The following is a 27,793-nucleotide window of genomic DNA, read 5'->3' as shown; positions in this document are numbered from 1 at the left end:
TTTCTCGTAGAAGCGAAGCACAAGTGTTTCAACACTTGTAGGCTTCGACTACCGAGAAGTTTTTCCAAAAACGGTAATGTTTCGACCCAAAATCTTTTGGGACAGCGGGCTAAGGCGCTGTAGGATCGCTTAGGAGCAACTCGCGATGGTTAGATCGCGGGTAGGGGTACTGCCCCTAACCCCGCAAGGGGATTTGCTCCGCGATTGCGCCCGAAATCGCTAATCGGGACCGCCGGGAAAAATTTACTCATAAAATCTTTAAAATTATAAAAAAAAATTACAGAAAATTATAGAAATATATAATTTTGAATTATATATTAATTTTGTGATAGTCATGGCCCAAACGACCCAAATTGGATTTGGAAATGTGTTGTAATTCATAATACGACCTGCGTACCGTTATGTGATGTGCGTGCTGTATTTATTTTATTTTATTTTATTTTATTTTCGTGACCTGCGCGTCGTGTCTTTCTCTTATATTCTGGTTGTAAATTAGATTTAGACTCGAATGTAACTCGAGTTTCAAAATTGTAATGTAATTTTGAAGCGGCGGAAGGTCCACACGAGACGGAGTTACGAGGAGGGCGCGAGCAACACAAGGTGGTCAAAGGAAGAAGCTTGAGAAGCTGTTAACCTTAGGTTAACCATCCGATCTTCTCATTGGCTTGAGAAGATCGTAGTAGGGCCATGACACAATCACAAAATAATTTAATTAATTGCTTATATGTATGTGATGCATGTTTAATTAAGTAGTTAATTAGTGCCTAGCGATTAGATAAGATCTAAATCGTGCACATGATGCACCCTACGATTAGATTAGATCTAAATCAAGTATTTGATACGCATCATCATTTAGATTAGATCTAAATCACGTCAACTCATAATGCCTACCATGCCGTGATACCTACCACTACCTTGATCGCATGTTGTTGTTGAATCTGCCAAAGCAGAGCAACACATACTATCTTGGTAGGGTACAGAGGGACAATCTTGGTCCCGCCTATCAATGCATGGATGAGTACAACTCAAATTAGATTGAGTATTCCTAGTTAACTTGGTTGGATCGAGTATAACTATAGGCATTCTTCCAACGGTTGGAAAGATAGGTCAAAATCACATATATATTAACTCTCGGACGTATTAGCCAAAGCTAACTCGAGTTTTAATATAAATGCGGATATTGATCCTATAAACAAGAGTTGCATAGAGATGTAATTGGTAATCGTTACCTACCAATCATACTAAGTCTTGGGCGTATTAGCCAAAGCTAACTCAAGGGTTAGTATGATGTGGATCTTGTCCCACATAAATTATAGAATTTAGTGGGAGCATCATTTAGTTAAAGGCCTAATTAAATGATTAAGAATATGATATTTATTTATGCTTTTATTTCTGTTGTAGAATACCATGACGTCGAATACGAACACCTTCTCCCTGCGATCTGTCCTCAAGAAGGACAAGCTTAACAGAGCAAACTTCCTGGACTGGTACAGGAACCTGAGAATAGTTCTCACCCAAGAACGTAAACTGTACGTTCTGGAGCAGCCCATTCCGGAGGCTCCTCCTGCCACTGCCCCGCGAGCTGACCGAGATGCTTTCAAGAAGCATCAAGATGACGCATTAGATGTGTCTTGTCTAATGCTCGCGACCATGAACTCTGAGCTTCAGAAGCAACACGAGTTAATGGGCGCTTACGATATGGTTGAACATCTTCGTCAACTGTATCAAGGTCAAGCGAGGCATGAGAGATTTGAGATCTCAAGGGCACTGTTTCAGTGCAAGATGTCAGACGGGGCTCCTGTAGGCTCATATGTACTCAAAATGATTGGGTACATAGAGAACCTACAAAGGTTGGGATTCCCACTTGGCCAAGAGCTGGCCACTGATCTGATCTTGCAATCCTTGCCGGATAGCTATAGTCAATTCGTTCTAAACTACAATATGAACGAGATTGACAAGCTACTGCCCGAGCTGCTTAGCATGTTAAGAATTGTTGAGCTAAACCTTAAGAAGGCTAAGCCCAACACTGTTCTGATGGTTCAGAAACATAAGGGCAAGGGCAAGCCCAAAGGCAAGGGAAAGTCCCAAGCCAAGGGAAAAGGCAAGGCACTGAAGCCTAAAGGAGGGGTCGCCAAGGATGCTACCTGCTTCCACTGCGGTCAGACCGGGCACTGGAAGAGGAACTGCAAGTTATACTTGGAGGATCTTAAGAAGAAGTGAAGTGAGACTTCCACTTCAGGTATATATGTTATAGAAGTCAATCTATCTATTTCTACATCATGGGTATTAGATACTGGATGTGCTTCTCACATTTGTACTGATGTGCAGGCGCTGAGAAATAGCAGGGTATTGACAAAGGGCGAGGTGGACCTACGAGTAGACAATGGAGCACGGGTTGCTGCTGTTGCTGTAGGGACTTACTTTCTATCTCTGCCCTCTGGGCTTGTACTAGAGTTAGTCGATTGTTGTTATGTGCCTGCATTAACTAAGAACATTATATCAGTTTCTTATTTAGACAAGAAAAGTTTCTCGTTTACAATAAAGAACAAATGTTGTTCCGTCTTTTTAAACGATATGTTCTATTGTAGTGCACCTCTGATAAACGGACTCTATATTCTAGACCTTGAGAGCCCTATCTATAACATAAATACCAATAGGTTCAAGTCAAATGACATGAACCAAACCTACCTCTGGCACTGTCGCTTAGGTCATATAAATGACAAGCGCTTATCCCAGCTCCATAAGGATGGTTTGCTGGACTCATTTGATTTAGAATCATATAAGATATGCGAGTCATGCCTACGAGGCAAGATGACCAAGACTCCCTTTAGTGGGCACAGCGAGAGAGCGACTGATTTGTTAGGACTCATACATAGTGATGTATGTGGCCCTTTCAATGTCGTTGCTAGAGGCGGTTATAGGTACTTCATCACATTTACTGATGACTTCAGTAGATATGGTTATGTGTACTTGATGACACATAAGTCTGAATCCTTTGAAAAGTTCAAAGAATTCAAGAATGAAGTACAGAACCAGCTTGGCAAGAGTATTAAGATACTTCGATCCGATCGAGGTGGAGAATACCTTAGCCATGAGTTCCGTGACTATCTAGCAGAGTGTGGGATCCTATCCCAACTCACTCCTCCTGGAACACCACAGTGGAATGGTGTATCCGAAAGGAGGAATCGTACCCTATTAGATATGGTACGATCTATGATGAGTCACACAGATCTTTCAACATACCTTTGGGGTTATACTCTAGACGCGGCAGCTTTTATACTCAACCGAGTTCCATCCAAGGCCGTGATAAAGACACCATATAAGATATGGACTGGGAAAGATGCCCAGGTGTCTTTCATGAGGATTTGGGGTTGTGAGGCTTGCGTTCGACGTCAAGTCTCAGACAAGTTAGGACCCAAATCCGACAAGTGCTATTTTATTGGATATCCCAAGGAAACTAAGGGATATTACTTCTACATTCCCAGTCAGCACAAGGTAGTTGTGGCAAAGACTGGGGTCTTTCTAGAAAGGGACTTAGTTTCTAGAAAGACTAGTGGGAGCACGTTCGATCTTGAAGAAGTTCAAGATGCGAACAATAGCGTTGAAGCCTCGATGGAAGTTGAACTGGAACCACAAAGTGTTGTGGATGATGTTGTTCCATAAGGAGTTAAGGAACAACAACCAGTTCAAGTAGACATACCTCTTCGCAGGTCTGATAGGATACGTCGTCAGCCTGAGAGATACTCATTTCTCTTGTCTAACCATGATGACGTTATGCTCATAGAGGATGATCCTACCACCTATCAGGAAGCTGTGATGAGACCAGATTCTGAGAAATGGCTAGAAGCCATGAGATCCGAAATGGAATCCATGTACACCAACCAAGTATGGACTTTGGTTGATCCACCTGAAGGGGTAAAACCCATTGGGTGTAAGTAGGTCTTTAAGAGAAAGACTGACATAGATGGACTTATCTATAAGGGTCGCTTGGTAGCTAAAGGTTTCAAGCAGATTCATGGTATTGACTATGATGAAACCTTTTCTCCAGTAGCGATGTTTAAGTCCATTCGGATCATGCTTGCTATTGCAGCCTACCATGACTATGAGATATGACAGATGGATGTCAAAACCGCGTTTCTAAATGGAAACCTACTCGAGAATGTGAACATGACACAACCTGAGGGTTTTGTAGATCCACAGCATACTAGCAGAGTATGCAAGTTGCATAGGTCCATTTATGGACTAAAGCAAGCTTCTCGGAGCTGGAATCTTCGATTTGATGATGCAATCAAACAGTTTGGTTTCATCAAGAATGAAGATGAACCTTGTGTCTACAAGAAGGTTTTAGGGGACATAGTTGTCTTCCTCATATTGTATGTGGATGACATACTGCTCATTGGGAAGGACATCCCTATGCTTCAGTCTGTCAAGACATAGCTAGGGAGTTGCTTCTCAATGAAGGACTTAGGTGAGGCATCCCGCATTCTAGGGATACAGATCTATAGAGATAGATCTAAGAGATTGCTTGGCCTAAGTCAGAGCACATACATTGACAAGGTACTCCTTCGGTTTGCCATGCAGTACTCCAAGAAGGGATTTCTGCCGATGTCACATGGCGTGAGTCTTTCGAAGACTCAAGGTCCCTCTTCTAGAGAGGAGAGAGACCGCATGGATCAGATCCCTTATGCCTCAGCCATAGGATCGATCATGTACGCCATGCTATGTACTCGACATGATGTCTCGTATGCTTTGAGCATGACGAGCATATACCAGTCAGATCCAGGTGAAAGTCACTGGATAGCGGTCAAGAATATTCTTAAGTACTTAAGAAGGACTAAAGAATATTTCTTGATATATGGAGGCAATGATGAGCTAGTTGTAAAGGGTTACAGTGATGCTAGCTTCCAGACCGACCATGATGACTATAGATCGCAGTCGGGGTTCGTGTTTTGCATTAATGGTGGTGCTGTGAGCTGGAAGAGTTCGAAACAGGACACGATGGTGATTCTACGACGAGGTCGAGTATATTCGCATCGTGAGGCGCAAAGAGGCGTTGATTCGCAAGTGCATCACTGAACTTGGGGTGGTTCCTAGCATTGCTGACCCTATTGAGCTCTATTGTGACAACAATGGAGCTATAGCACAGGCGAAGGAACCTCGCTCACACCAGCGGACCAAACACATATTACGGCGCTTCCATCTCATTCGAGAGATCATCGAGAGAGGAGATGTGAAGATTTGCAGAGTACCTACAGAGGCTAACATCGCAGATCCCTTGACCAAGGCTTTGGCACAGAGGAAGCATGATGGTCACACTAGGTCATTGGGGCTTAGAGCCTACACTGATTGGCACTAGTGCTAGTGGGAGATTGTTAGCTAGAGCCCTAGAGTCAATCATTTTATGATTGTATTATGGACTTATTGTATCATATTCTTATATTAATAAAGGTATTTGTTTGGTTATTATACTTACTTGTATTGGTTCCAAATAAACTAAGTATAATAACGTTCTTGAGTAGACGGTTCTCACCTATATCAATCGGTTAGTTGAACCGATAGTGAGATAATATAGGGAACACTACTTTTAATCATTCCTAGTCGAGTATTAACATTCAGGGACAATGTTAATGCAATAAGACTAGCATGTAGGTCAACTCGATGACTTGATCTCACAAGTCATGGATATGGAGATATCAAGTTGACACATGGGTATGCATTGGAGAATGTATACTGAATGACCCACCATGAGAAAGTATCATGGATCGTTATATGAGTGTCATATACTTTCTCATGTGGCTATTAGTATGACTACTAGTCCTTAGACCTGAAGTCACCATGGATTTCTACATAAGGAGTTATGTACTTTGGTTTCGTCAAACGTCACCCGTAACTGGGTGGACTATAAAGGCGATTACTGGGTATGTAACGAATTATGCAGAGGGATGTGAGTGATGTAGATGGGATCTATCCCTCCTATATGACAAGAGCGACATCGATATTCTTGATAGAGTGAGACCACGAAGTGCATGGCCATGCCCAAATGAGTCAATATAGGATATTGAGCTCATTTGATCGAGTGAGTCTACTTTGAGTTCAAGATTTAGATTGATTAGAGGATAACACGGTCTATGCCTCACATTGATCAATCTAGATGTCTAGGATAGAAGGACACTTGTCATATATTGTGAGGAGTCACAACTAGTAGTCACAAGGTGATGTTGGATCTCAACATTCTTGTAACTTGGGTAGTAATGATGTGTTGCTAGATACCGCTCATTACTTATGCTCCTAAATGGGTTTAGGGGCATTGCCAACGTTACAAGAACCTATAGGGTCACACACTAAGGGCAATTAGATGGAGATTAGGTTCATTTAATGAACCTAAATGATTAGGTTCATATGATGAACCAAATTGGATTAAGAGTAATCCAAAGTAGGCTAATTGAGTTAGACTCAATTTGGTTCATGTGTTAAGTGAGTCTAATTTGGACTTAGACTCATTTAATTAATTTAATTTAATGAATGGAGATTCATTAAATTAAAATTGACGTGAACCAATGGTTAGATTAGATCAACCAAGGGAGAGAAATGGTCAAGTTTGACTTGACTTAAGTAGGAAGATGAAGAGTCAAGTTTTGACTTGACCAATGCCACATCATCAAGGCTTCTTCATTTGGTCAAGTTTGACTTGACCAAATGCCACCTCATGGAGGAGATCAAGAGACTTGACTCTTGATATTCCATGGGGGTTACATGCCTTGAAGTGGCCGGCCACTTTTAGTGGGGATGGAAAATTGATTTTTCATTCAAGTGGTTGTAACTCCATCTTCTTCTTCCTCTTGAGTTTTCTTCTTGCTCTCCCTCTCCTCCCTACTGATCTCTAAGGTTGCTAACACATCCTTAGAGATTATTCTCCATCTCTTGCTTGTGTGGATACATATAGAGAGTTATCTACGTTGACAACTTCGAGATCCGGCGTACCGTTGGACGAGCGGGATTTACGAGGGCACGCTTCAAAGGTATAAGGCTTTCCCTTTGTAGATCTACTGTAGATCGACGTTTAAACTCGTACTAGTATTTTTCGTAAGTTTTCTTCGCACGAGATCCAGTGGCATGGGTGATTCGGGGTTTCCGCGACGCGAAAACGCGGTTTTCGCGGTCCGAAAAACCCAACACCCCCCCCCCCTTCTCACGTGCGACTCGATCCAACACTCAGGAGTGAGTCTAAAAAGAACGAAGTTGAGGCCTACATCAACTCAGTTTCTTTAAAACAAATTCGCCTCACTTTCGACTGTGTTTAAAGGTTACGTGGATCATCTGTTTCCTAGAATACAACAACAAACCACGATCATTATTAAGCATTGGTGGTCGTGACGAACTGAGTTCGTACCAGAATGCTCTCACGAAGGTGGAAGAATTTCTATTGCTCTCTATTCTGCTCTACTCATGACCTCCTCCTTATAAGGGAGCTCAACTTTGGCTATAGTAAATGGCCGAATAAAGGTTCTTCAATGCCTCGATTACAGATTGCATTGGTCTCATTATACTTTTGAGCAACAGCAAAACAGAGGAAACATGTGACAAAAAAAGTTGATTATTCCATTTGGATAAATTTTATCCCAACCAATTAGCATTCAATGCACGCAAGTCGTGCTCATATCGAGTCAACTTGGGTCAGAATAATCTAGATTTTGAATTTACATCCCTGTAGACCCATGCATGAAAAAAAGAGGTAATCTCTCCCTATATATTTGTTCACAACTACAATACTTATGATATAATATAAATTAACCATAATATCTTAGGACTTCTAACGTAGAACTAAAGTATACAATGGAGTCCTCTCTGTATGTCTTTATTTTCATTCATATTTCCTACTTGATTTCCATTTAGACACTCAGATATCATCGAAATTTAAAAATAAGTCATCATATTTTAACTTTCTTCATTTTAGCCATTCAACTTAGCTCTTTCCGGCATTGAGAAGCAAAGCGAACTCTTCTCTACATCTTCTCAGTTCTCACTCTGCAACACAATGAATCAATGAACCTTTTTTGTCCCCTTCAGTTCACTGCAACAAAAAATCTGTTTTCAAATCCAAAGCTAGAACATTTTCTCTATGCCATGGAACACCGACTAACTTCTATATTCTTACAGCCAAGAAAGTGCCACTTTCTTGCATTGAAGAAATAACCATCTACTTACATTGATTTAAATCCGTGAAATGAAACTTGTTGGACATTTACCCCTAATGCACACAAACAATGGCAGAAAGGTTTGGTATGCTTAATACATACAAGATATAACTCAACACCAAAGCAAAAATATAACAATTACAAAAAGAAAGTGTACCAAGCCAATGCCAAGCTTTGCCCTTCATCTCCCTTCATTACCAGCATTTTATAGATTTTTTTTGATGCTTTACAAGATGCTTCAGAGCTTTTGGAAAGACTGATGAAAATCTTTACATTCGGGGGACAATTATGGGGCCTTGTTATTGAAGAGGAACATGGGAGTGTGGCTGATAGTAATTTCCTTGTCAATATGCTTACCTATATGCTTACAATTTACACATGAAGAAATAAGCTATAAACATGTACAAATTGGACTTCTCTTTTAATCAAAACCTCTAAGAAAAGAGATTGTCGAGCCTTGATTACATATGAAGGAGATTTTCTGACCACTTCATGCTATAAAATTACTCGCACGGGGACTGGTTGGGATTGTTGGGTACCAGTTTGAAGCTATATGTCAAGAGATCTTCTGGAGAGGGAGGGATCGGGGTCTAGCTCTCATAATTGTTTTGTCACTATGCTGAATCCATTGAGACAACTTCCATGGTTTCTGCCATTTCCACTTGAACTGTAGGAGCCACTGATGATGGCTCCTTTTCCATCTCCAAAGCTTTCCTCCATGACCAGTTATCGCCAGTTTCTTTCCTACCGAGAGGTGCCCAATTGGCACCATCTGCAGTTTGAGAAGAGATCTTTCTCAACCATACTTAAAATGGTTTGCAAGTTAATCATATTAAGGGAACGAAATAAGACCTTCAGTGGTTGATTGTCAAAACTCGCAGCCGTTTTGCTTGGGCTATTAACGATGCCAGCAGTGTACTTTAGTTGTTTCTGCGCCGGTACTGCTATTGGAGAAAGTGGAGCACTAGTGTCATCAGCAGAGTGCTTCAGGGAACCATTTGAGCTCATCTATTAATTGACACAAAATTTCAGAGTATAAGTTTCCAAATCTCATCATATCTTCTGTACACATGGCTTGAGTTTAATTTCAGGACTTGGAGAAAGAGAACATATCTACATTGTTTGCCTGACTTTAGCAAGAAAGATACTTGTTTGCAAATTTCAGATACCCATTTGGTATGCATGCAGATAAAAAATTAAGTCATTAGATTCGTCGTTAGCAGTTGAACATTAAATTTATGCCATTCGAGCTTAAGTATCTCTTTGGTTTGGCCTTAGCTGGGGGAAAATCTTAAAAGAGTTGCAAGAATATCTGAGAGTTTCAATATCCACTTGATACTGTCAAGAACTGAACACGAGCTTACCAAAGGTGATGTCGCTAATGGAACTGCAACAGCTTGCTCTCCCATCTTCTGTTGCTTCTCCATTTCTTTTCTCCGTGCTTCACTGAGTCTAAGAAGGCTAACAAGTTCATTCAGTTGCTCTTTCAGATCCTTGATATCAATTTCCTTCTCCCTCGATTTGCATCTATTCCAAATACACAAAAGGAAGACATTACTTAGTGGATTGAAAATTCAAGAAAACTTATAGCAATTTGGTCAAAATAATATGAGAAAATTTCCATTTTAACCTACAGACCAACTGGCCATCTTTTAACCAATATGTAGAACAGCAAGGAGTGTATTACTTCTCTTTCCATTTTCTAGTCCTTTGATGCAAACTTCATGTTATTATTATTCACAAAAGCGAATATCGAGCAAAAAACTAGAAATACAACCTTGCATCTGCTGCAACATTAAACAAATAGTGAAGCAAGCTCTTCGCTTCTCCCATGGAGCGCAACTGATTCCACCTTCCATGCCCTGTGTATGCCCGTTCGCGTTCCTCTGCCTCCGAAAGTTGGGAAGCCATGGCTACAAGAGTGTTTGATGATATGCTCACCATGTTTTCCAGCGATGTTATTCTTGATAATCGAGCATTTGGAGACAAAGAGGGCATTCTGCAAAAGGGTTGATCAGCAAACAGGATCTTTAAGTAAGTTCAAGTTGGTTTAATACAAGTTTTATATGGTATTTTTATTATTGAAGATTGTTAAACAAAGTCATAACCAAGCATTCATAAGCATAAATAACCAAATTGCACTCGATATATTATTCTTGTAAAGCTACTATCTACCTTGAGTTTCCATTTTTTGCTCTCGGTGGACTGGCACCACATGATGAAGCCTCCTCTTGTTTCAGGAAGGTAAGCTCCTCAGCCAAGGCAGCACGTCTGAACAAAGGGAATGAACATAACCAAGTCTGTAAACAGAAATGATCCATTCTCCTGATAAAAAGACAACTTACACTTGACTCTGTTTCTCATATTCATTCCGAACTTCATGCACATGCACCATAACTTCAAGTTCATGATCCAGCCAACGTTGTAGAGATTTTTCATTGAACTGAAAAATTAGTTTAGATTTCATATATTTTCACTTAATTTCTTATCTAGATTCTCTGAAGTAAAAAAACTAAATATATTGATAACTTACTGGAACTCCTGGTGAATGACCATTTCCAATAACTGGAAAAAGAAGAAAAAAAAGTAAATCATAATTGGCCCATTAGAGGATTGAAGCTTAGAAACCAGTTTCTTAAAGAAGCATACCAGAATTTTCACGTGCTGATGACTTTCGAGCTTCAAGCAGCTCTTTCAACTTCTTGGTAGCCATTGCAGCCTCCTCCGTTTTCCTATGAAGAACCTGCGGAAGGTTTTGAGATCCCAATGGCATAATGTCTCAACTGTTAAAACTGCAAAAATGACCTACGTGATGCTGTAAGCATTTACAAAACATCAACCATGGTACTGCTTTGAGTACATGCATCTTAACGCAACGATAATAATTTTATGTGTTTAGGATACACTCATGCACTTGGTTTTAGGACTAGGACTATCACTAATTTATCACGACACTAAGGATTGAAATGGTGTGTTTAGTTTTGGTCAACAGAGCGAAACATATCATTCTATATGTGGACCCAAATCAACGGGATTATCATGGATGAGACCTACCTCAACCATGTTGCTGCCCACTTTATAAATTTAGACCTTATATAGCTTTCTTTTACTCCAAAATCAATTCCCACAAATCCCATCTTCACCTTCTCGATCCTCGGTAGCATGATTAGTAAAATATTAACTTCTTACAAGTCCAAAGAGCTAATACAAATTATGTAATATCACAACTACTGTGAGAATAAGCTAGATCTTACAAATTAGTAATCCTGTAATATCACAACTACAGGAAATAAAAGAAACAATTACAGTGATGATTTCCTCATAGGGAAGGGTTACACTTACCAATTTTTGTCTCTGATTCAATGCTTGAAGTTTATGTCGCTCGTACTCATTTCTTCTTCCCTCCTTCTTTAGCTGTTTATGCAAATGCATAAAATTAAAATAAATGGATTCCACTAGTTCCTATTTTTTTTCTACTAAAAAGAATATAAATAGCATACGATATGATGATACGCTGTACAATTTCATCAAATGATGATCCATTAGATAAAATATCACTACGAAAATGGCATCCAAATGAAATGGAAATGAATAAAGATTTTTGCACAACATGAAACCAAGATTTCTTTTAGAGTTCCTTTTTTGGTCATGTTACTATCAAATTGATGACTCTGAGCAGCATAAAGATTGATAAATTATAAGTGGAATAATATGGATAGAGGTTGTCTGTCTATACTCTTCGCCTAAAATTATAATCACTGTTTGGAACTTAGTAAAGTAATCATATATGGATCATAGTGGTTTCTCTGTTAGAATCAAAAGACAACCAGAGCGGAAGACAAATTCTGACTTCTTGAAACTATAGGGGACTATTACTTGTAATATAACTACAGTCAAGAGAATTGCCTGACCCAATTTCCAGTCTTATATGAATCCTAATACCCTAAACTATAACATAAACTGCACCTGAAGTAGTTCCTTCTCACGAGAAGCCTTCCACTGCCGAAATTGTTCTGCCTCTTGCTTTATCTTGTGTTGCAACTGGACCTGCAGAATAGAGATACCGCTAAACACAAGAAGAAACCTTTTGATGGAGAATGGAATAAATGAATGACAAGATATTTAGTCATAAACAACAACTTTCTGTGACTTAATAAATTGTATCTCTTCTTGTAGCTTCTTCGCTGCTTCCTCACTCCTCTGTTTTTGCTTTAACAATTGAACCTGGTTCTCTTGTTTCTTTTTGAGGTCCAATATCTGAAAAGAGAAATGTGTTAGTCATCGAGTCTGAAAGAAGTGCATTTTCATTATTAGTTCATAATAAAAGTTCAGGAATAGATAATCAACCTGTGCTTCAAGGGCCTTCAGTTTCTGCAAGTGGTTCTCTGGCAACTTGTGGCCTTGGCCATCTGAGGCTGCAGCAAGGTTTTCAACTTCAGCCAACAATCTGTCTCTCTCTTGCTGCAACGAGTTACCAGAAGATCAGCAGTAGGGGAGAATCATGAAAACAAACGGAGTAAATAACAAAATCAGTCTCTGTCCATTAACCTGGACTGTTCTTTTCTCCTCTTCAAGCTCCATCAGTTTTTTCTTGAAGTGTTGCTTAAGAGAAAATGTGTCAAGTCCACCAAACATTTTCATCTCAGACTGCACAGACAAGAAAATTTGTTAAGTGCCAATAAATTGGCTAAAGAGCATCGTTCTGGAGTTGTATGGAATCAAAGAATTCATAGAATAATCAAACCAAATTACGTTTGACAAGAAATCCAAAAAAAATCAGCTGCGAAGATATCTGAATTAGATAACAAACTTCAAACATGTCTGCTGTGATAGTATATTATCACCATTAACAAATCACATACAAGTTAAACTAATGGTTTAATCAAGCTTTACAAACTATAATGGTTGTTGTCCACCAATGAAAAATAAAGTATGAGTGCAATAGTTGAAATGGACAAGGTGGGCACTGAGGGAGGGGAGCTAGGGCCTAGGGGTGGCCCCGAAAGACCTTCATCGTGAGAAAAAAAATAGTAAAATAATTTTCTTTAATTAATTTATAGAAAAATAAAATTTGATGCAATCTTACAACCTCTTTCTGTTCCAGTCGTCTATTTAATTCATTCAACTCCTTTCCCATAGAGTCTTGCAATATAGTGTGCTCCCATTCTTTGGCTACTTCTTCATCTATGTCCTTTGAATCACCTGATGAAGCAATGAAACATCACCCCAAAAATTAAATGGTTGAGGATAACTATAACATGATGAAAAAAAATATATCATGTGCATTCTTAAAACACCAAAAACTAATTAACAGTCTTAAACACAAATGATTTTTAATACCTCGCAAAGCCTCAGCCATATGATAATCAAAGCTTTCTGTGTTGTGCAGGCTCCTCTTTTTATCTTCTTCTTTAAGAAAACAACTTCCAGATTTCTGAAATTTCAAAACACAACATAAATGTTTTTTATTAAACCAATGAGCTTCCACCAGATACTAACCAACATATGGTGCTGCTAGAATATTCATAGGCACAAACAAAAGAGAATTATTTTTGCAATGTAGTGATTAATACTTTAGTGTTCCACCAGATACTTGAGTATTTTTGTAAATAATAATATTTACTGACTAAGACAACAAAAGAAATATAAAAAAAATATATAAAAATCATGTGTCATGTCTATATCCGATTAAATATGAACACTATGAATTACAAAAACCTTAATCAAAACAAAGATTACCATTATCAATTTAATCCTAATCTAATCAAACTTCAATACTAAACTTTTAATTAATTTAATTACTTTTGGTTGGTTACATCAAGTAGTTGAATTAAAAGATACAGAAGGAGTAAAGTCAATAAGGGTGTTCAAGAAATATACTTTAGAATCTGTATCGAATTGCTCATCCTGAGAAAATCGACTACGGTATTCGTAAAGTTCCCTACACAGATCTTCGTTAGTAGCTTCCAGCCAAGAGATTTTCTCTTTCAGAGCCTACAAATCAAAACAGACATAAACTACAGTTCAAACAGTACACAGAAACAAACAGAAGAGCATATGGGATACAAATACAAGTCTGCTCATTAGATAGTCTCTGTCAAATTCAGTAAGTCTAGAATGTCTACTGTCAAGTGAACTGGCCATTTAATATCTTATTATAATGATTTGCCCATCATCATCACCACAAAAATTGACAGAAAGAGCAAAATAATTGCCTGAATATCATCTGATGCACCTCCTCCACGGTAACAGGTTAATTCTGCCTGCAGATATTCAATATGTTGCCGCATTCTCTGAATCTCATCTGATATTGGATTCCTATTGACCTAGATAGATTCCAAAAAACAAAGAGTTCAGCAGCTAATAAGAAGTAAAGTTCATATTGCCATTAAATGATTTCATTGTTTCCTAAGAATATTTCTTCAAGTTGGAAACTCACAATGGGCTTATTCTGAATGTTGCGAGCTCGGTTAGCATATTTCAATGTGTTGAGTGTTTCTTCTGCATTAACATCAGCTGGACTGATACAGGCTGGAAAGGGGGAAACTAATTTAGTTAGATAAAGCTTTGTATTCCATGAGAATAGTGTTATTTCAAGTATACTCTGATCATTGAAGAATGATCATCTTATTTATTATTTCACCAGAATTTCAATAGGACTTGTTATGAAAATAAAATAGTTTTCTGATATTTAGTGTTAAGCTTCAAGCAGTCAAAGATACCGATCATTACAGTCCTGCTATTTCCACCAAGTGAATCCTGCATGAAGTTAATAAAATAAGGAACAGTTAGAAGGAGATTCTTGCTATGTTCATTGAAAAATAGAGTACCAAATTCAGAATGATAAGCCTCATGATATTCATGTATCATTAAAAAAGATTCAAACAATATAAAAAAATAGCACAGTACTATTGAAGATATTACATCAACAGTACTATAAAAATAGCTTGTTGATGTCCTGCATTTACAGGTTCAACATTGACCACTACATGCACAATCCTAATTCAGTCCTCTAGGTTTAGAGCAATTTTGGTATTAAAACTAACCATAGAATTTTCTGATCTTAGACTCAGTTGGTTTCCTAAAAAATCAGTCTAGTAAAGAAAGACATGTCCTGCAACTCTTTAATTGTTCTCCAATACTTGGTAGAGTAGGAGGAAGTTGAAAATGTGGCATCTAATTTAATTAGTTAAAATAATGTTATATTTCTATTATCAAGAAAGTGTCAATTTATTGTCCCAACCCAACTCATACATCCAACCACAAAAAGAATTTACCAGATCCCCCTATGAAGATTTTTCAAACATCTCAAACCACCTATATCAAATTTGAAAATTAAAAAAGATACACATTCACCATAAGTAGATGCCATATATAAATCCATTCACTATCTAGATAACTGAAAATTATGTTTTGTTCTTGCTTGTGTTTCAATTATCTCAAACTACACTTCAAAGTTCATGCTTCTCCAAAGTGTAAAATAAGGTCTTTCTTTTTTGAGCAAATGATGATTTCATATAGAGGTGGTTCTGGTAAGGTATATCAAATCCTAAATCACATACCGTATCGAAAAATTCAGTATAAAAAAATCTAATACCGATGCTATACCGAAATTTAGGTATACCGAATTTTCAATATAGTATAATTTCATACCGTTTATAGTAAATTTTCGATATTAGTACCGTATCAAAATTCAGTATGGTTTGGTATATGGTTTGGTATATTTCGGTACCGTATGAATGATATACCGAATTTTCGGTATTTTTTTTCCCACCCCTAATTTCATATGCATGCTTATTTGTTGATCTATTCCCATATGATGAAAGGGTAAAAGCGCAACAATAAGTAGGAAGCATGCCAAGATTAATGTCAGCAAACCTGCAAAAGCCGAGTAAGCTTGCTATCACGGTAAGGAACATGGGCACCCTCTTTACGCTTCTTCTCATCTCCAAGAGCACTTATGACATTTCCAAGGGCTAGCAGCCCCCTGTTAATGTGAACTCCTGAAACAAGCAAGCACATGAATGTTGGAAAACATAGTATTTGATTGGTTATTGTATAAATAAAGAACCAGGGGAACTACCTTCCTTGAATCGAAGACCATCTGAGCCTGTTCTCTTGGCACGTTCTGATCCAGCAAGATCTACCAGGTGCAGTTTTGCACATAAATAGTCATCACCTATGTCCTCCATGTGGGCGCCTTCAGTAGTCACATTAGCACCAATTTTGCGCATTTGCTCCAATGTGATTGTGAAGATGGCATGCGAACGACTATTCCACAAAAAAAAAAAGAATAACATAACTAAGTATAAGGGCATAGATCCATGTTGCAACAAAAAAATAATTGTGCTACTTTATTGATCAACAAAGAAGGAAAAAAGTTCACTTCTGTAATTTTAAGGAAGTAAATTTAAATAATTCGAATTTCACACTCTGTACTTGTCTGTTGATCATAATTTTTTGCCAGTTTTAGAAAACATCCTTTAGATATTTATTACTCTAATGGATTGTTTTCTTTCCAGTTCATGCACAAGGCTATATTAAATCATTGAAAAGCAACAACACTGGAAAAATGACAGGTTCATAATACAAGTTAGATTGTATATGATATTACATCTAGACAGTTCATGAAGCATACAAGTATGAAAAAATTGATTGTCAGACATGTATAGGGAAGTTCAATGGAGGAAAACAACTTAATTATACAGTTCAAGGGAAAAGGATTCCATTTAGTATTTAGATAATGATGGATTTCATATGCTGTGAGCTTTATATGCGAACATTGTCTAATGAGATATGCCGACATTAATTGCATATGTAGTTGCTGGCTCAGCTTCTGCTATCATATTTTAGAACCTCAATCAAATGCAGTGACGCATTGTCACTCAAATCCTTAGAAAAAAAAAATTAACATAACTAAGTATACAGTTCAAGGTCCCAATGATTTCAGCAGTCGAGAAATTAGTAATTGTATAAGGATACAATAAGATAATATGATACCAACCAAAATTTATACTATGAAGGTAAGAACAATTGCCTTCTGCAAAATGATAGCTAAACTATGTGCACAACAAGTGGACGAGTTCTGGGTTGTCAGTTGCAGCGAGTAACCGTCAAGAAAGATGTATAGTTATATGCTATCCATTTTCTCTGTCAAGTGTGCTTCATGTAGAAGACTTGATTGTGAAAGCAACTATTTAGCATGTCTAATAGGCCAAGTACTATTCTTCCTCCAGGACCAAGTCAGAAGGCTTACTAATCAAGAATTACCTGTCTGCTAACCTCAAACATAGAACAAATCATGCATGGTTTTAGAGAATAAACAAACAAGCAGCAGCAGCGAACCAATTGTTGTAGCTTGTAAGGTAGATACTTGAAAAATAGGAATACTCTAATACAACAAAAGAGAATTCAATTAAGTGCAATTCTATTATTCTTTTGAGAAGATAAAAGATGGAGATGGACTGCTAATCTATCATCTTAACCTTGACTGATTGTTCATATTTGTACTTCCAGTTGCTCGATTCAATGAACCATGTTCTAGACATGCAGCCATCTCCTTTTGAGTGCTCACAAAAGTCTCAGTTGATCCAGCCAGTGTTATTGCCCCATTTGATGCCTCCCGTATCTGCACTGGGGGCTTTCCAGGTATTGTCAACTTCCCAGTATGTCCATTCACAGCCTCAACTTTGCTGACAGATGAACTATCTAGAAGATCTCTCACTTCTTCTTTCAATATCTCCATGTTCCAAAAAACAAATTCTCAGTATGAGATGACAAAGAACATTGTTTGGAAAAGACATAATTGTATAGACAAATAATTCAATCGCAAATGAACTAAGATTATCATACAAATTTACAAAAGATAATGAATGTTATCTAGCAAAGAAACTGCTCAAAATACACATCAGAAATGTATTGCCTGCTGTCACCGAGTATAGGCAATAAATATGTAAAAATGGCCTAGTAGGTACAAATGTAATATGGTCAGGTGAGGAATTCTTTCCAAGAGAGAATTAACTAGTCAATTTTATCGATTTTATATCTTTATATGTGTTGTTCAAGGAAGAAGAGATTTGAAGAACACAATCGATGTAATATTTCAGGCAAAATAGGCATATACAACAGCAACAAATGTGAATATATGATGCACAATCTCTATTAAAAGAGGAATTATCCGAGAATAAGGGAACAAAGGCATAGCAAACTAAATTTCTTGTACCTCAATGAATGAGACATGCAGCTGAAATTCTGCTTGATTCTTCAAAGTCTCAATTTTTCTAAATAAAGAATTCATAACTTGAGGGATAAGACCTGTTTGAGAAGCATCCTTACATGCAGTTCCCATAGTGTATGTTTTTCCTGACCCTGTCTGTAGCGAATCAAGTTGTCAATGCTGTAAGTATTTCAGGCTGCATTGCACAAAGACTTTACCCATCTGTACTATTAAATATTCTGATACTTAACTTGACCATATGCAAGAACAGTTGCATTGTATCCTTGGAATAAGCCATCCACAAGTGGGGCAACACACTCCTCAAACATGGCGGACGATGGAGTACCAGTACTCCCATATACATGATCAAAAGTAAACGAATGGGTGCCAATTTGCACCTGCATGTCAGAAATCTTCAGTAACTATCTGTGATTTGGAAATTCAAGAAATTTCGGGAAATCTGAAACTACTTTCAGGAAATCCTAACATTGACAAGAAAATGGCATGTGAAATTCATGTAACAGATGTTAGCAGTGTCATAAAAGATAACCATAGTGAACAAGTTCTCCATATTCCGATCTACTTCCTGTGGACTGTCATTTTTTTTTTTTTTTGAGTTTCCACAATTAGATAAATTACAATTAGGGAGTTGCAGTTTTGTCCATCACAACTGAACCAGTTAAGGGTAGAAATTAAAAATACTGACATGAAGGTGAACAGAGAGAGAAATTTCTCTCCTTGACGGCCTGGTACGAGCCTTACTGGATGGGGAAAAAAAACGGAACCTCCTATTCAAGCTTTTGCAGAAGGAAGAGAAGATCATCAAGCCAACTTTGGAATTTATAAGGAAGATAAAAATTTAACCGGAACTCATAGGTATCAATAGAAAAGAGATTTAAGTAAGTGGACCTTCTGGTAGTATTCAAAGAGGAAAAGAACGAGGTTATCTTCAATAAATTTGGGAATAATAATTGAAGTGCGATTACTAATCAGAACAAGATTTGAGAATAATCCGGTGCTCATATGCGTTCTCATAATCGCTTTGAAAAGGAAAACAGTTCTACAGTTGCTCAGAAAAGGCAAAGAGATAACACAAGGGAATTTCAAGGAAAGACCCATAAAATATTTGCTTGCAACTAGCAGGCATTACCCTTGATCCTCCATAACAGGCAAAAAAAAAAAAAAAAGGAAAAAGTTGATTAAGTAGGCATTTATCAAACACAGGAACGAATCAGATCTCAAGAACCAAAAACATGAGTGAGAAACTAAAGTAGAATAAAGAAAATTCATCGTTTTTTTTCTTTTTCTTCGGCAAATAGTTCATCCAGATTTACATTATTCACTCAACGGAGAAAAAGTTCGATCATTTACTTCTTTTTGTTTCTCAAAGAAAAAAAAAAAAGATGAACAATGGCGAGATGAGAAGACAGAAAAGGAACCTGTGGTTTCCCGGGGACGACGGTGACACAGTCCTTGCACCCCTGCTGGCGCTCGTCGCCGATGAGAGGTCTTACGTGCACCGCCACCTTCACGCAGCAATCCTCCCCGCTCTCCACCGCCATCTTCCTCGAAGAGCACACTGCCCAAGACCATGCGACGAGGCTAACCACGACCACCAGATCCACTCCGCTGTGAAATTTTCCAGATAGAACGCAAAAGCAAGGGGCAGAAACCCAAGAAAAATGCCAACTTTGGTCGCGCGGCGCGCGCACACTGTCTGGAAGTGACTCTGAAATGAATTCTGAAAGAAAGAGAGAGAAGAGATACAGACAGACAGAGGACGCGATGGAATGATTTGTTGGAGAACAGAAAGAGCGGGACGGAATGAAATGGGGAGGGCCGGTCAGGAGGAGGATTTGGTAGCACCAACGACTGCAACCGCAACAGCAGCAACAACCGCCATCATACTTCCTTGAGATTCACTGCAAAGCCAAAATTGAGCGTTCGCAACTGCAGGAGAGCAGCGACACTAGTCCGCGCGGCAGTGGCGGATGCTGGCGGCGGCAGCAGCGGTGGCGGTGTGGTTGGAATCCAAGTGGGAGGAAACCTTCAGCGCCACTCTTTCCCAAAATGTCCCTCCTCGTCTTCTGCTTCTTCTCCCCCGACTCTGCTAGTAGATTAATTCTCCGCCACGGCTGATGAAATTGCGAACGAAAGAGAGGAACCAATCAATCAGGAGACAGATGGCTGTCAAAAAGAGAGAGAGAATTACGTTGCAAAAGTAAGCTGCGAGTGCATTGATCTTGCCACAGCGTTCACCGCAACAGCGCAAGGACATGGCATCTCCCTTGCTGAAGTTAATAGTATTGTAATTGTGAAACTCTTAGGACCAAAAAGAAAAAAAACAATAAATTCCCATTTAGCCCCCTCATTTTTGAACTTCAAAGATATACATTTCGCCTCTTCTTCGTATTTGAAAAACTTATCGGCGTACAATGTAATTTCACAAACTTTGAGGGGTAAAACGAACTTTTAGAAACTTACGTGGCGTAAATCGAAATGTTTTTCTTCCTTTGTTCTTATTAAACCTTTACCAACTCATGGCACATGTTTGCTGATAATAAAAGGAAGGTGCGGCCGGGGTTTTGATTTAGCATGACCAATGAAGAATGTGCTGGTGTGAGCTGGCCGTGGGGGTCCATTAGTTTTCTTCTTTCCGTTAAAGCTGGTTATTTTTGTAGTGAGATCCACAGAATTCTTAAATCCGATCGTCAATTCCATCGACTAATCAGAAGAGAAAATCGTCTATTAGAAACATCCGATCGACTTCCCTCCTAGTTATTCTTCCATTTTTCGATTAGAAGCTAGTTAAATTTATGACCGTAGACTCCGTAAATTTATACTAATTTTACAATGGCCCTTGGAAGTGAAAATAAAATAGAGGTGCCGATTTTAAGTTAACTAGCTATGAATAATGGCCCGAAAGATACATCGGCAAGCGATCAATTGTAGGGAAGAAGAGGAGAGGAAAGGAGGAAGAATTGAGAAAGTTTTTTTACTATTTCTAAAGTGGTCCCTTCGATACAAGTTCCTAATTTGATGGCTACTTAAACTAACAAAAGCCTTTCATCCAGCTATGTGTACACAATTGAATGAGTTTGAATGACATGAAATGAAATGAAATGAAAGTCTTGTGCTTACAGCTTAGCTCTCTGTGTTTAAGGTCAAAGCTCTCATTCAAGAGACGAAGATATTAAGGGTTCCTCTTTACTCCCTGCACAAATATACCTAAATGTGTGGGTGGGCAACTGCCCCCACGCATCACATGCACTTGTGCTAGTGTGGATCCTTTCCAACAAGAGATGTTTTCTAAAAATCAAAATCTTTTTGTTTTTATTTTACTTTTTTTTATTGAATTTATGTAAAATCTAGTTCGTGGTTTTATTTAGGATTATTTATGTAAAATGAGAAAATGATTGATAGTTAAAGTAGAAGAAAATATCATGTGCTTTTTTAACACATCGGTAAAAGACGAGAGTTATAGAGATAATCAAGATGTTAAATTTGATGTGTGGATATACAAGAATGAATATAATAAGAAGGGAAAAAAATTTTAAAAAAAAAAATTGAAGTTGCACCTATCGTGAAAAAAACTCCGTAAGACATGTTTATGATAGTATGAACATATTCATAGACGGTCAATAAATATTCCAATTAAATGATGTGAAATTATAGTAAATGTGAATCAAACAAGGAAGAAGAAGAATAAAAAAAAATACTTAATTAGTAATAATAAAATAAGATAAAAATTATTTAAATATAAAATGATGATACTGTAAAAATTGGATATACGTATAAGATTTAATTATCGTTGTTGTATACCACCGATTAGTTAATTACTTTGATGGCATTTAAAATTGAAATATTCGAATTGTTGACTAACAAACCAACACTCGACTTTGGTTTCTAACAATGTGGATATCCCAACTAATTAAGTTTGTTTACCCGAACAAGAGGAATAAAATATCAACGACATTGAAGTGCAAGTCAAAGAAAATTGATACTGTGAGAGGGAAAGAAGGAATGCATAAAAAAGAAAATATATATATATATAAATGCTAAATTAAAAAAAACACATTATGATATTTTTGAACATCTTTCTGTTGAGAGCATGTGACACTTCTATAATTTAAATAGGTTAGGGAATAGATTGAGCAGGATCTATCATAAGGACTCGTGGGTCCATCCCTAATTTAGGTTGCTTCCCTTTGTCATACAATGGCGTTTTAGTTTTTTTTTTTTCATCATGTGTCTAACTTTTACCATCAAATTTCCCCAAGGGCGAATCATGGAATTGCAACATTAAGTCGTGAAAAGTTAACTTCCACGGTATTCATCATCCCTAAAAATCATTCAATACCAAATTAGTATTCTACCCATGAAGATAAACTCATAAACTTTTTCGCTCGTAGATACTTCGGACCATAATTAACCATTTAACCTAAATTTTTCTACTAAATTCAGCGTTAAACATATCCTAACATATAATCAAACTATGATTCACTCCCGTCTTAATCGGTGAACTATGCCCGCGAGGGCTTAGCGTATTAGTTTCATGGATGAAGTAGGAGTGGAGGGAGAGGTATCACTAAAGGTGGCTTAGGGAAGAGAAGGGAATAGAAGCCTAGAAGGTGGCTTTTTTGCACGAGCCTTGTGGCCTCTATGATTCTTCTCCCTTTACCCATTCCTTCTCCATTATTTTACATTTCTTTAAAATTATTTATATCGTCAAAAAAATAATTCTCTTTTAAAAGTTGTTAAAAAAAGATATCTACCCATAATTTGATTTTTGAAATATTACTCTACTTTATCATAGAATAATTTTGATTAAAGTTGAATTATCTTAGAATAATTTTAATTACTAAGATTAATTTAATTAGTGATGCTCACTAAATTAAATAGCTATTGACTTTTAATAAATCATTTCGCCAAACAACTTATCAATTGTCTTCTATCAATGAGGTCGAGGGAGTGGGTGGTCTAGCTAATTAAGACAATTAATTTATCAACCGATTAAATTAATTAAACCATTAATTAAATTTGTCTAGCTAAGATCATCATGTCAATTGCTCTATTAATTCAGTTGGACCATCTGATCAAGTCAGATCAATCACCCAGATAAGGACAATCGAGTTAGTCAAGATGACTAATTTCGTATCGATCTATTCAAGCATATTAATTGATTCAAGTAATAACTCGATTGGTTTAGATGACCTAATTGTCTTATTCAATCAATACATAATCTTTTAAAAGTGTGTTTTTTAAAATATAAAAATATTTAGCATTTTTTCTTTATTAAAGTTTAATATTTCTAAAAGAAATCAATTCTAATTATTATTTTTATTTTCATTTTTACTAAGAATGAAAATAAAAATGTAAAGCAAAACTAAATAAGGTTTTTTTTTTGCCATAAAAAACAATGAAAGGGCATAGAGGGAGGGGACAGGGCCCACTGTCACGTGGCTTGGCTGTCGTGCTTTGGTACGGGCCCACGTGGTTAGGGTCCGACCATGCGCTCGACGCTCCAATCATTATTATAACTTTTCTGATTTTCACGACGCATGCTCGTGATCAATTAATTTAAATCCAAAATAATTTCGAAAAAAAATCAATGAATATTTTTTATTTATTAAAAAAAATATTTATTTTTTTAAATAGTTTAAATTTCTATTAACTTGATCATAATTTCATGATTAAGAGATTGATCCTACTTGGCAATGATGAATCTACTCGTCATTTCATAGTCAAAGAGGTGCGATAAGCGTAGCTAACTCCAATTAAATCATATCGATTGTTGGTGGAAATTTTATATTGATTTGATTTGGATGAATGTTTATGAGCCTATTGTGATTTTCAACCTAGTCGTATGCTTGATCCCAGGCCGGATCTGGGCTAGACATGGTCTGTGTTCGTAACTGAGTCAACAGACCGATTGTCCATTAACCCCGAATCATCGATCTAAATCGCAACCAGTCTGACAAGATAGTCAATTATAGATTTAGGCCTCTAAAAATCGACAAACTAGGAACTGTCGAATATATATATATATTGGGGGAGGGGGAGTTCATCATTTTGATCTTGGAAGGAAAAGAAAATAGTGAATCCATATGAATATCCTAACATTCAATCCATCGTGATCCGGTGGTAAGAGCCCGGGACCCCCTAACGAGGGGTCAATGCCACGTGGGGGTCAGAGGGCCAGGTGGTCCGTCGAAGAAGGGTGAGCCGACCGGACGTATGACAAAAGGGCAGGCCAATCGGCCTGCTCGTACACGTCTGATAGTGAAAGACGCCTTGACAGGGGTCGGGGTTCCAACGCTCAATGAAGTAGTAAATGGCCGAGCGGAAGGCCTAAGAGAGGGCAGGACATAATGGGCACGCCGCCCGGCTGGCGCGGGAAATTAAGGTCATCCGGACGACGCTATTCACGCCGGTCGGCCGGACGGACGTCCCGGCCGGGCGGTGGGTGAAGGATAGGAACATCTTCTGACAGCCGTCAAGTCCTATGGCTAGGCCATACTATAAGTCTGACAATAAGGTGTTCTGTTGTCCCATCGAAGACATGATTGAACTGTATAGCAGTATGGTGTCAGGTAAGCTCTCTGACAGGTACATACCGAGGTATGGGCTGCGGACACGTATGCGCCTCGGTGGACGTGCATTAGTTCTTTCACCGCTCTATATAAAGAGCCTCTTCCTTCGCCGGAGGTACGCGCTCTTGGATTTTTGGAGCCACCTTTTGCTGTCCGCTTACCTGACTTGAGCGTCGGAGGGTCGCCGCCGGGAACCCCTTCTCGGCCCGACTTCTGTGCAGGTTCGCCGGAGATTCGTGCGACCCAACGGAAGCCTACACCATCGACTAGGAGTGCGCCACGTGCCCAGCGTCCTTTGGTTCGGCGGTTCGGACAGGATCAATTTGGCGCCGTCTGTGGGAACGCTCCTGCATCCGATCGGCAGCCATGGACGAGGCTGGACGACAACACTTGGTGACGCTCTCGAACGAGGAACTTGACGCTCTGATCAAGATAAGGGCCGCCAAACTCGTGGAGCAAAAACAAAAAGCCACAGCCGAGCGGCCGGAGCAGCAAGCAACATCGGCGTCTGGTGGTCGAGCGGAAGCACCACCGACCACCGTTGCATTTCATCGAGCCCTATTCCGTACCCCTGAAGTCGTACCAGCTCATAGGGATAGGGGATCTTCTTCGGAGGAAGTGCCTAGGCGAGATGACAGAAAGGGGAAAGCCCCCCGAACGGACGCATCTCCCGAGCGGATCAATCGCCAATTTTCAGAGGCTATTCTACGATACCCTCTGCCAAAGCACTACGCGCCTCCGACGATCGGCGAGTACAACGGGACAACCGACCCAGATGATCATCTGGGTAAGTTTGATAACACAGCTACTCTCCATCAATACACAGATGGAGTAAAGTGCCGGGTTTTTCTTACCACTCTCTCGGGATCGGCTCAACGGTGGTTTCGGAGATTGCCGGACGGATCCATCACGAACTTCAAAGATTTTCGAACGGCCTTCCTTCACCATTTTGCAAGAAGTCGACGCTACCAGAAAACGAGCGTGAGCCTGTTCGCCATCAAGCAAGAAGCCCGTGAATCGCTTCGAGCTTACATCCAGCGGTTCAACCAAGTGGCGATGGACATTCCAATGGCCACCTCGGAAACCATGATGAATGCCTTCACACAAGGCCTGGTGGATGGGGATTTCTTCCGATCGCTCATCCGAAAGCCGCCCCGAGACTATGATCACATGCTACACCGGGCGTCTTGTGGGTCATCCGGACGACTCCGAAGGAAGGGACGGGCGTCACACCATTCCATTTGGTGTATGGTGGCGAGGCAGTTATTCCGGTTGAAGTCGGCGTCGAGTCCGTCCGGATTCAGAGTTATGATGATGGCAACGCCGAACGGAGGAACATGGAGCTGGATTTGGTCGACGAGGAGCGAGCCAAGGCGTCCGTTCGGCTGATGGTATACCGGCAGCGGATGAAACAAAATTACAACCGCCGTGTAATCCCCAGATCATTCCAGGTCGGCGATCTTGTCTGGAAGAAAGTCAAGCCGGTCGGCGATGTCGGCAAGTTAGAAGCTCCCTGGGCGGGCCCCTTCAAGGTTATTGAGAAGCTCCGATCGGGAGCATATTATTTGGAGGATGAAGACGGGCGGCACCTGGATCGACCGTGGAGTGCGAATCATCTCCAGCCTTATCGAGCGGGGTGAAAGGTGCACGAATGTAAATCATTTTTTTATATGTTAGTCGCCCATGTCCTTGTAATGCAGGAAGCAAAATTAATGCAAAGGATGGCCAATGGATTCGCCGATCGGCAGCGTCAAAATTAACCTTGAAGCCCGTCGAGCTCCGACGTTAAATATCGAGAGACGAGCCGGCGTCTATAAACGTCGAGAGGCGAGCCGAGCTCGACGTTAAATATCGAGACGAGCCGGCGCCTATAAACGTCCGAAGCGGAAGACCGCCGAGCTCGGACGTTAAATATCGAGAGACGAGCTGCGTCTATAAACGTCCCGAGAGACCGTCGAGCTCGACGTTAAATATCGAGAGCCGGGCCTTAACGCTCGAGAGAAGACCGCCGAGCTCGACGTTAAATATCGAGAGACGAGCCGCGTCTATAAACGCTCCGAGCGGAAGCCCGCCGAGCTCCGACGTTAAATATCGAGACGAGCCGGCGTCTATAACGTCCGAGCGGAAGCCCGCCGAGCTCCGGCGTTAAATATCGAGAGACGAGCCGGCGTTTATAAACGCCCGAGCGGAAGCCCGCCGAGCTCCGGACGTTAAATATCGAGACGAGCCGGCATCTATAAACGCCCGAGCGGAAGACCGCCGAGCTCGGCGTTAAATATCGAGACGAGCCGGCGTCTATAAACGCCCGAGCGGAAGCCCGCCGAGCTCCGGCGTTAAATATCGAGACGAGCCGGCGTCTATAAACGTTCCGCGCCGCCGAGCTCCGTCGTTAAATATCGAGAGACGAGTCGGCGTCTATAAACGTCCGAGCGGAAGCCCGTCGAGCTCCGACGTTAAATATCGAGAGACGAGCCGGCGTCTATAAACGTCCGAGCGGAAGCCCGTCGAGCTCCGACGTTAAATATCGAGAGACGAGCCGGAGTTTATAAACGTCCGAGCGGAAGACCCTCGAGCTCCGACGTTAAATATCGAGAGACGAGCCAACGTCTATAAACGTCCGAGCGGAAGCCCGTCGAGCTCCGACGTTAAATATCGAGAGACGAGCCGGCGTCTATAAACGTCCGAAGACGGGCGGCACCTGGATCGACCGTGGAGTGCGAATCATCTCCAGCCTTATCGAGCGGGGTGAAAGGTGCACGAATGTAAATCATTTTTGTATATGTTAGTCG

At 39.6% G+C, this 27,793-nt stretch overlaps 1 protein-coding gene across 1 annotated transcript; it reads right to left on the bottom strand.

The window, feature by feature from the left end:
- Positions 1–8,203: 8,203 nt before the first annotated feature.
- On the bottom strand, positions 8,204–20,651 carry LOC122028857 (kinesin-like protein KIN-4A). The gene is made up of 25 exons (XM_042587788.1): positions 19,851–20,651; positions 18,663–18,809; positions 18,418–18,567; positions 17,681–17,934; positions 16,279–16,466; positions 16,074–16,198; positions 14,918–14,954; positions 14,635–14,726; positions 14,411–14,521; positions 14,076–14,189; positions 13,536–13,629; positions 13,285–13,397; positions 12,744–12,842; positions 12,543–12,656; positions 12,336–12,452; positions 12,162–12,242; positions 11,538–11,609; positions 10,845–10,938; positions 10,729–10,760; positions 10,541–10,638; positions 10,371–10,466; positions 9,973–10,194; positions 9,560–9,722; positions 9,048–9,203; positions 8,204–8,967 (listed from the first exon to the last, which is right to left on the bottom strand). The coding sequence occupies exons 1-25, from the start codon at positions 19,971–19,973 to the stop codon at positions 8,752–8,754; spliced, it is 3,108 nt and encodes a 1,035-aa protein (XP_042443722.1). The 5' UTR covers positions 19,974–20,651; the 3' UTR covers positions 8,204–8,751.
- Between the last annotated feature and the right edge of the window lie 7,142 nt (positions 20,652–27,793).

Source organism: Zingiber officinale, chromosome 10B (assembly GCF_018446385.1).
Source record: "Zingiber officinale cultivar Zhangliang chromosome 10B, Zo_v1.1, whole genome shotgun sequence".
NCBI classification, from domain to species: domain Eukaryota; kingdom Viridiplantae; phylum Streptophyta; class Magnoliopsida; order Zingiberales; family Zingiberaceae; genus Zingiber; species Zingiber officinale.
Note: the sequence above shows the minus strand (reverse complement) of the source record. Positions and strands in the feature narration are given on the sequence as shown.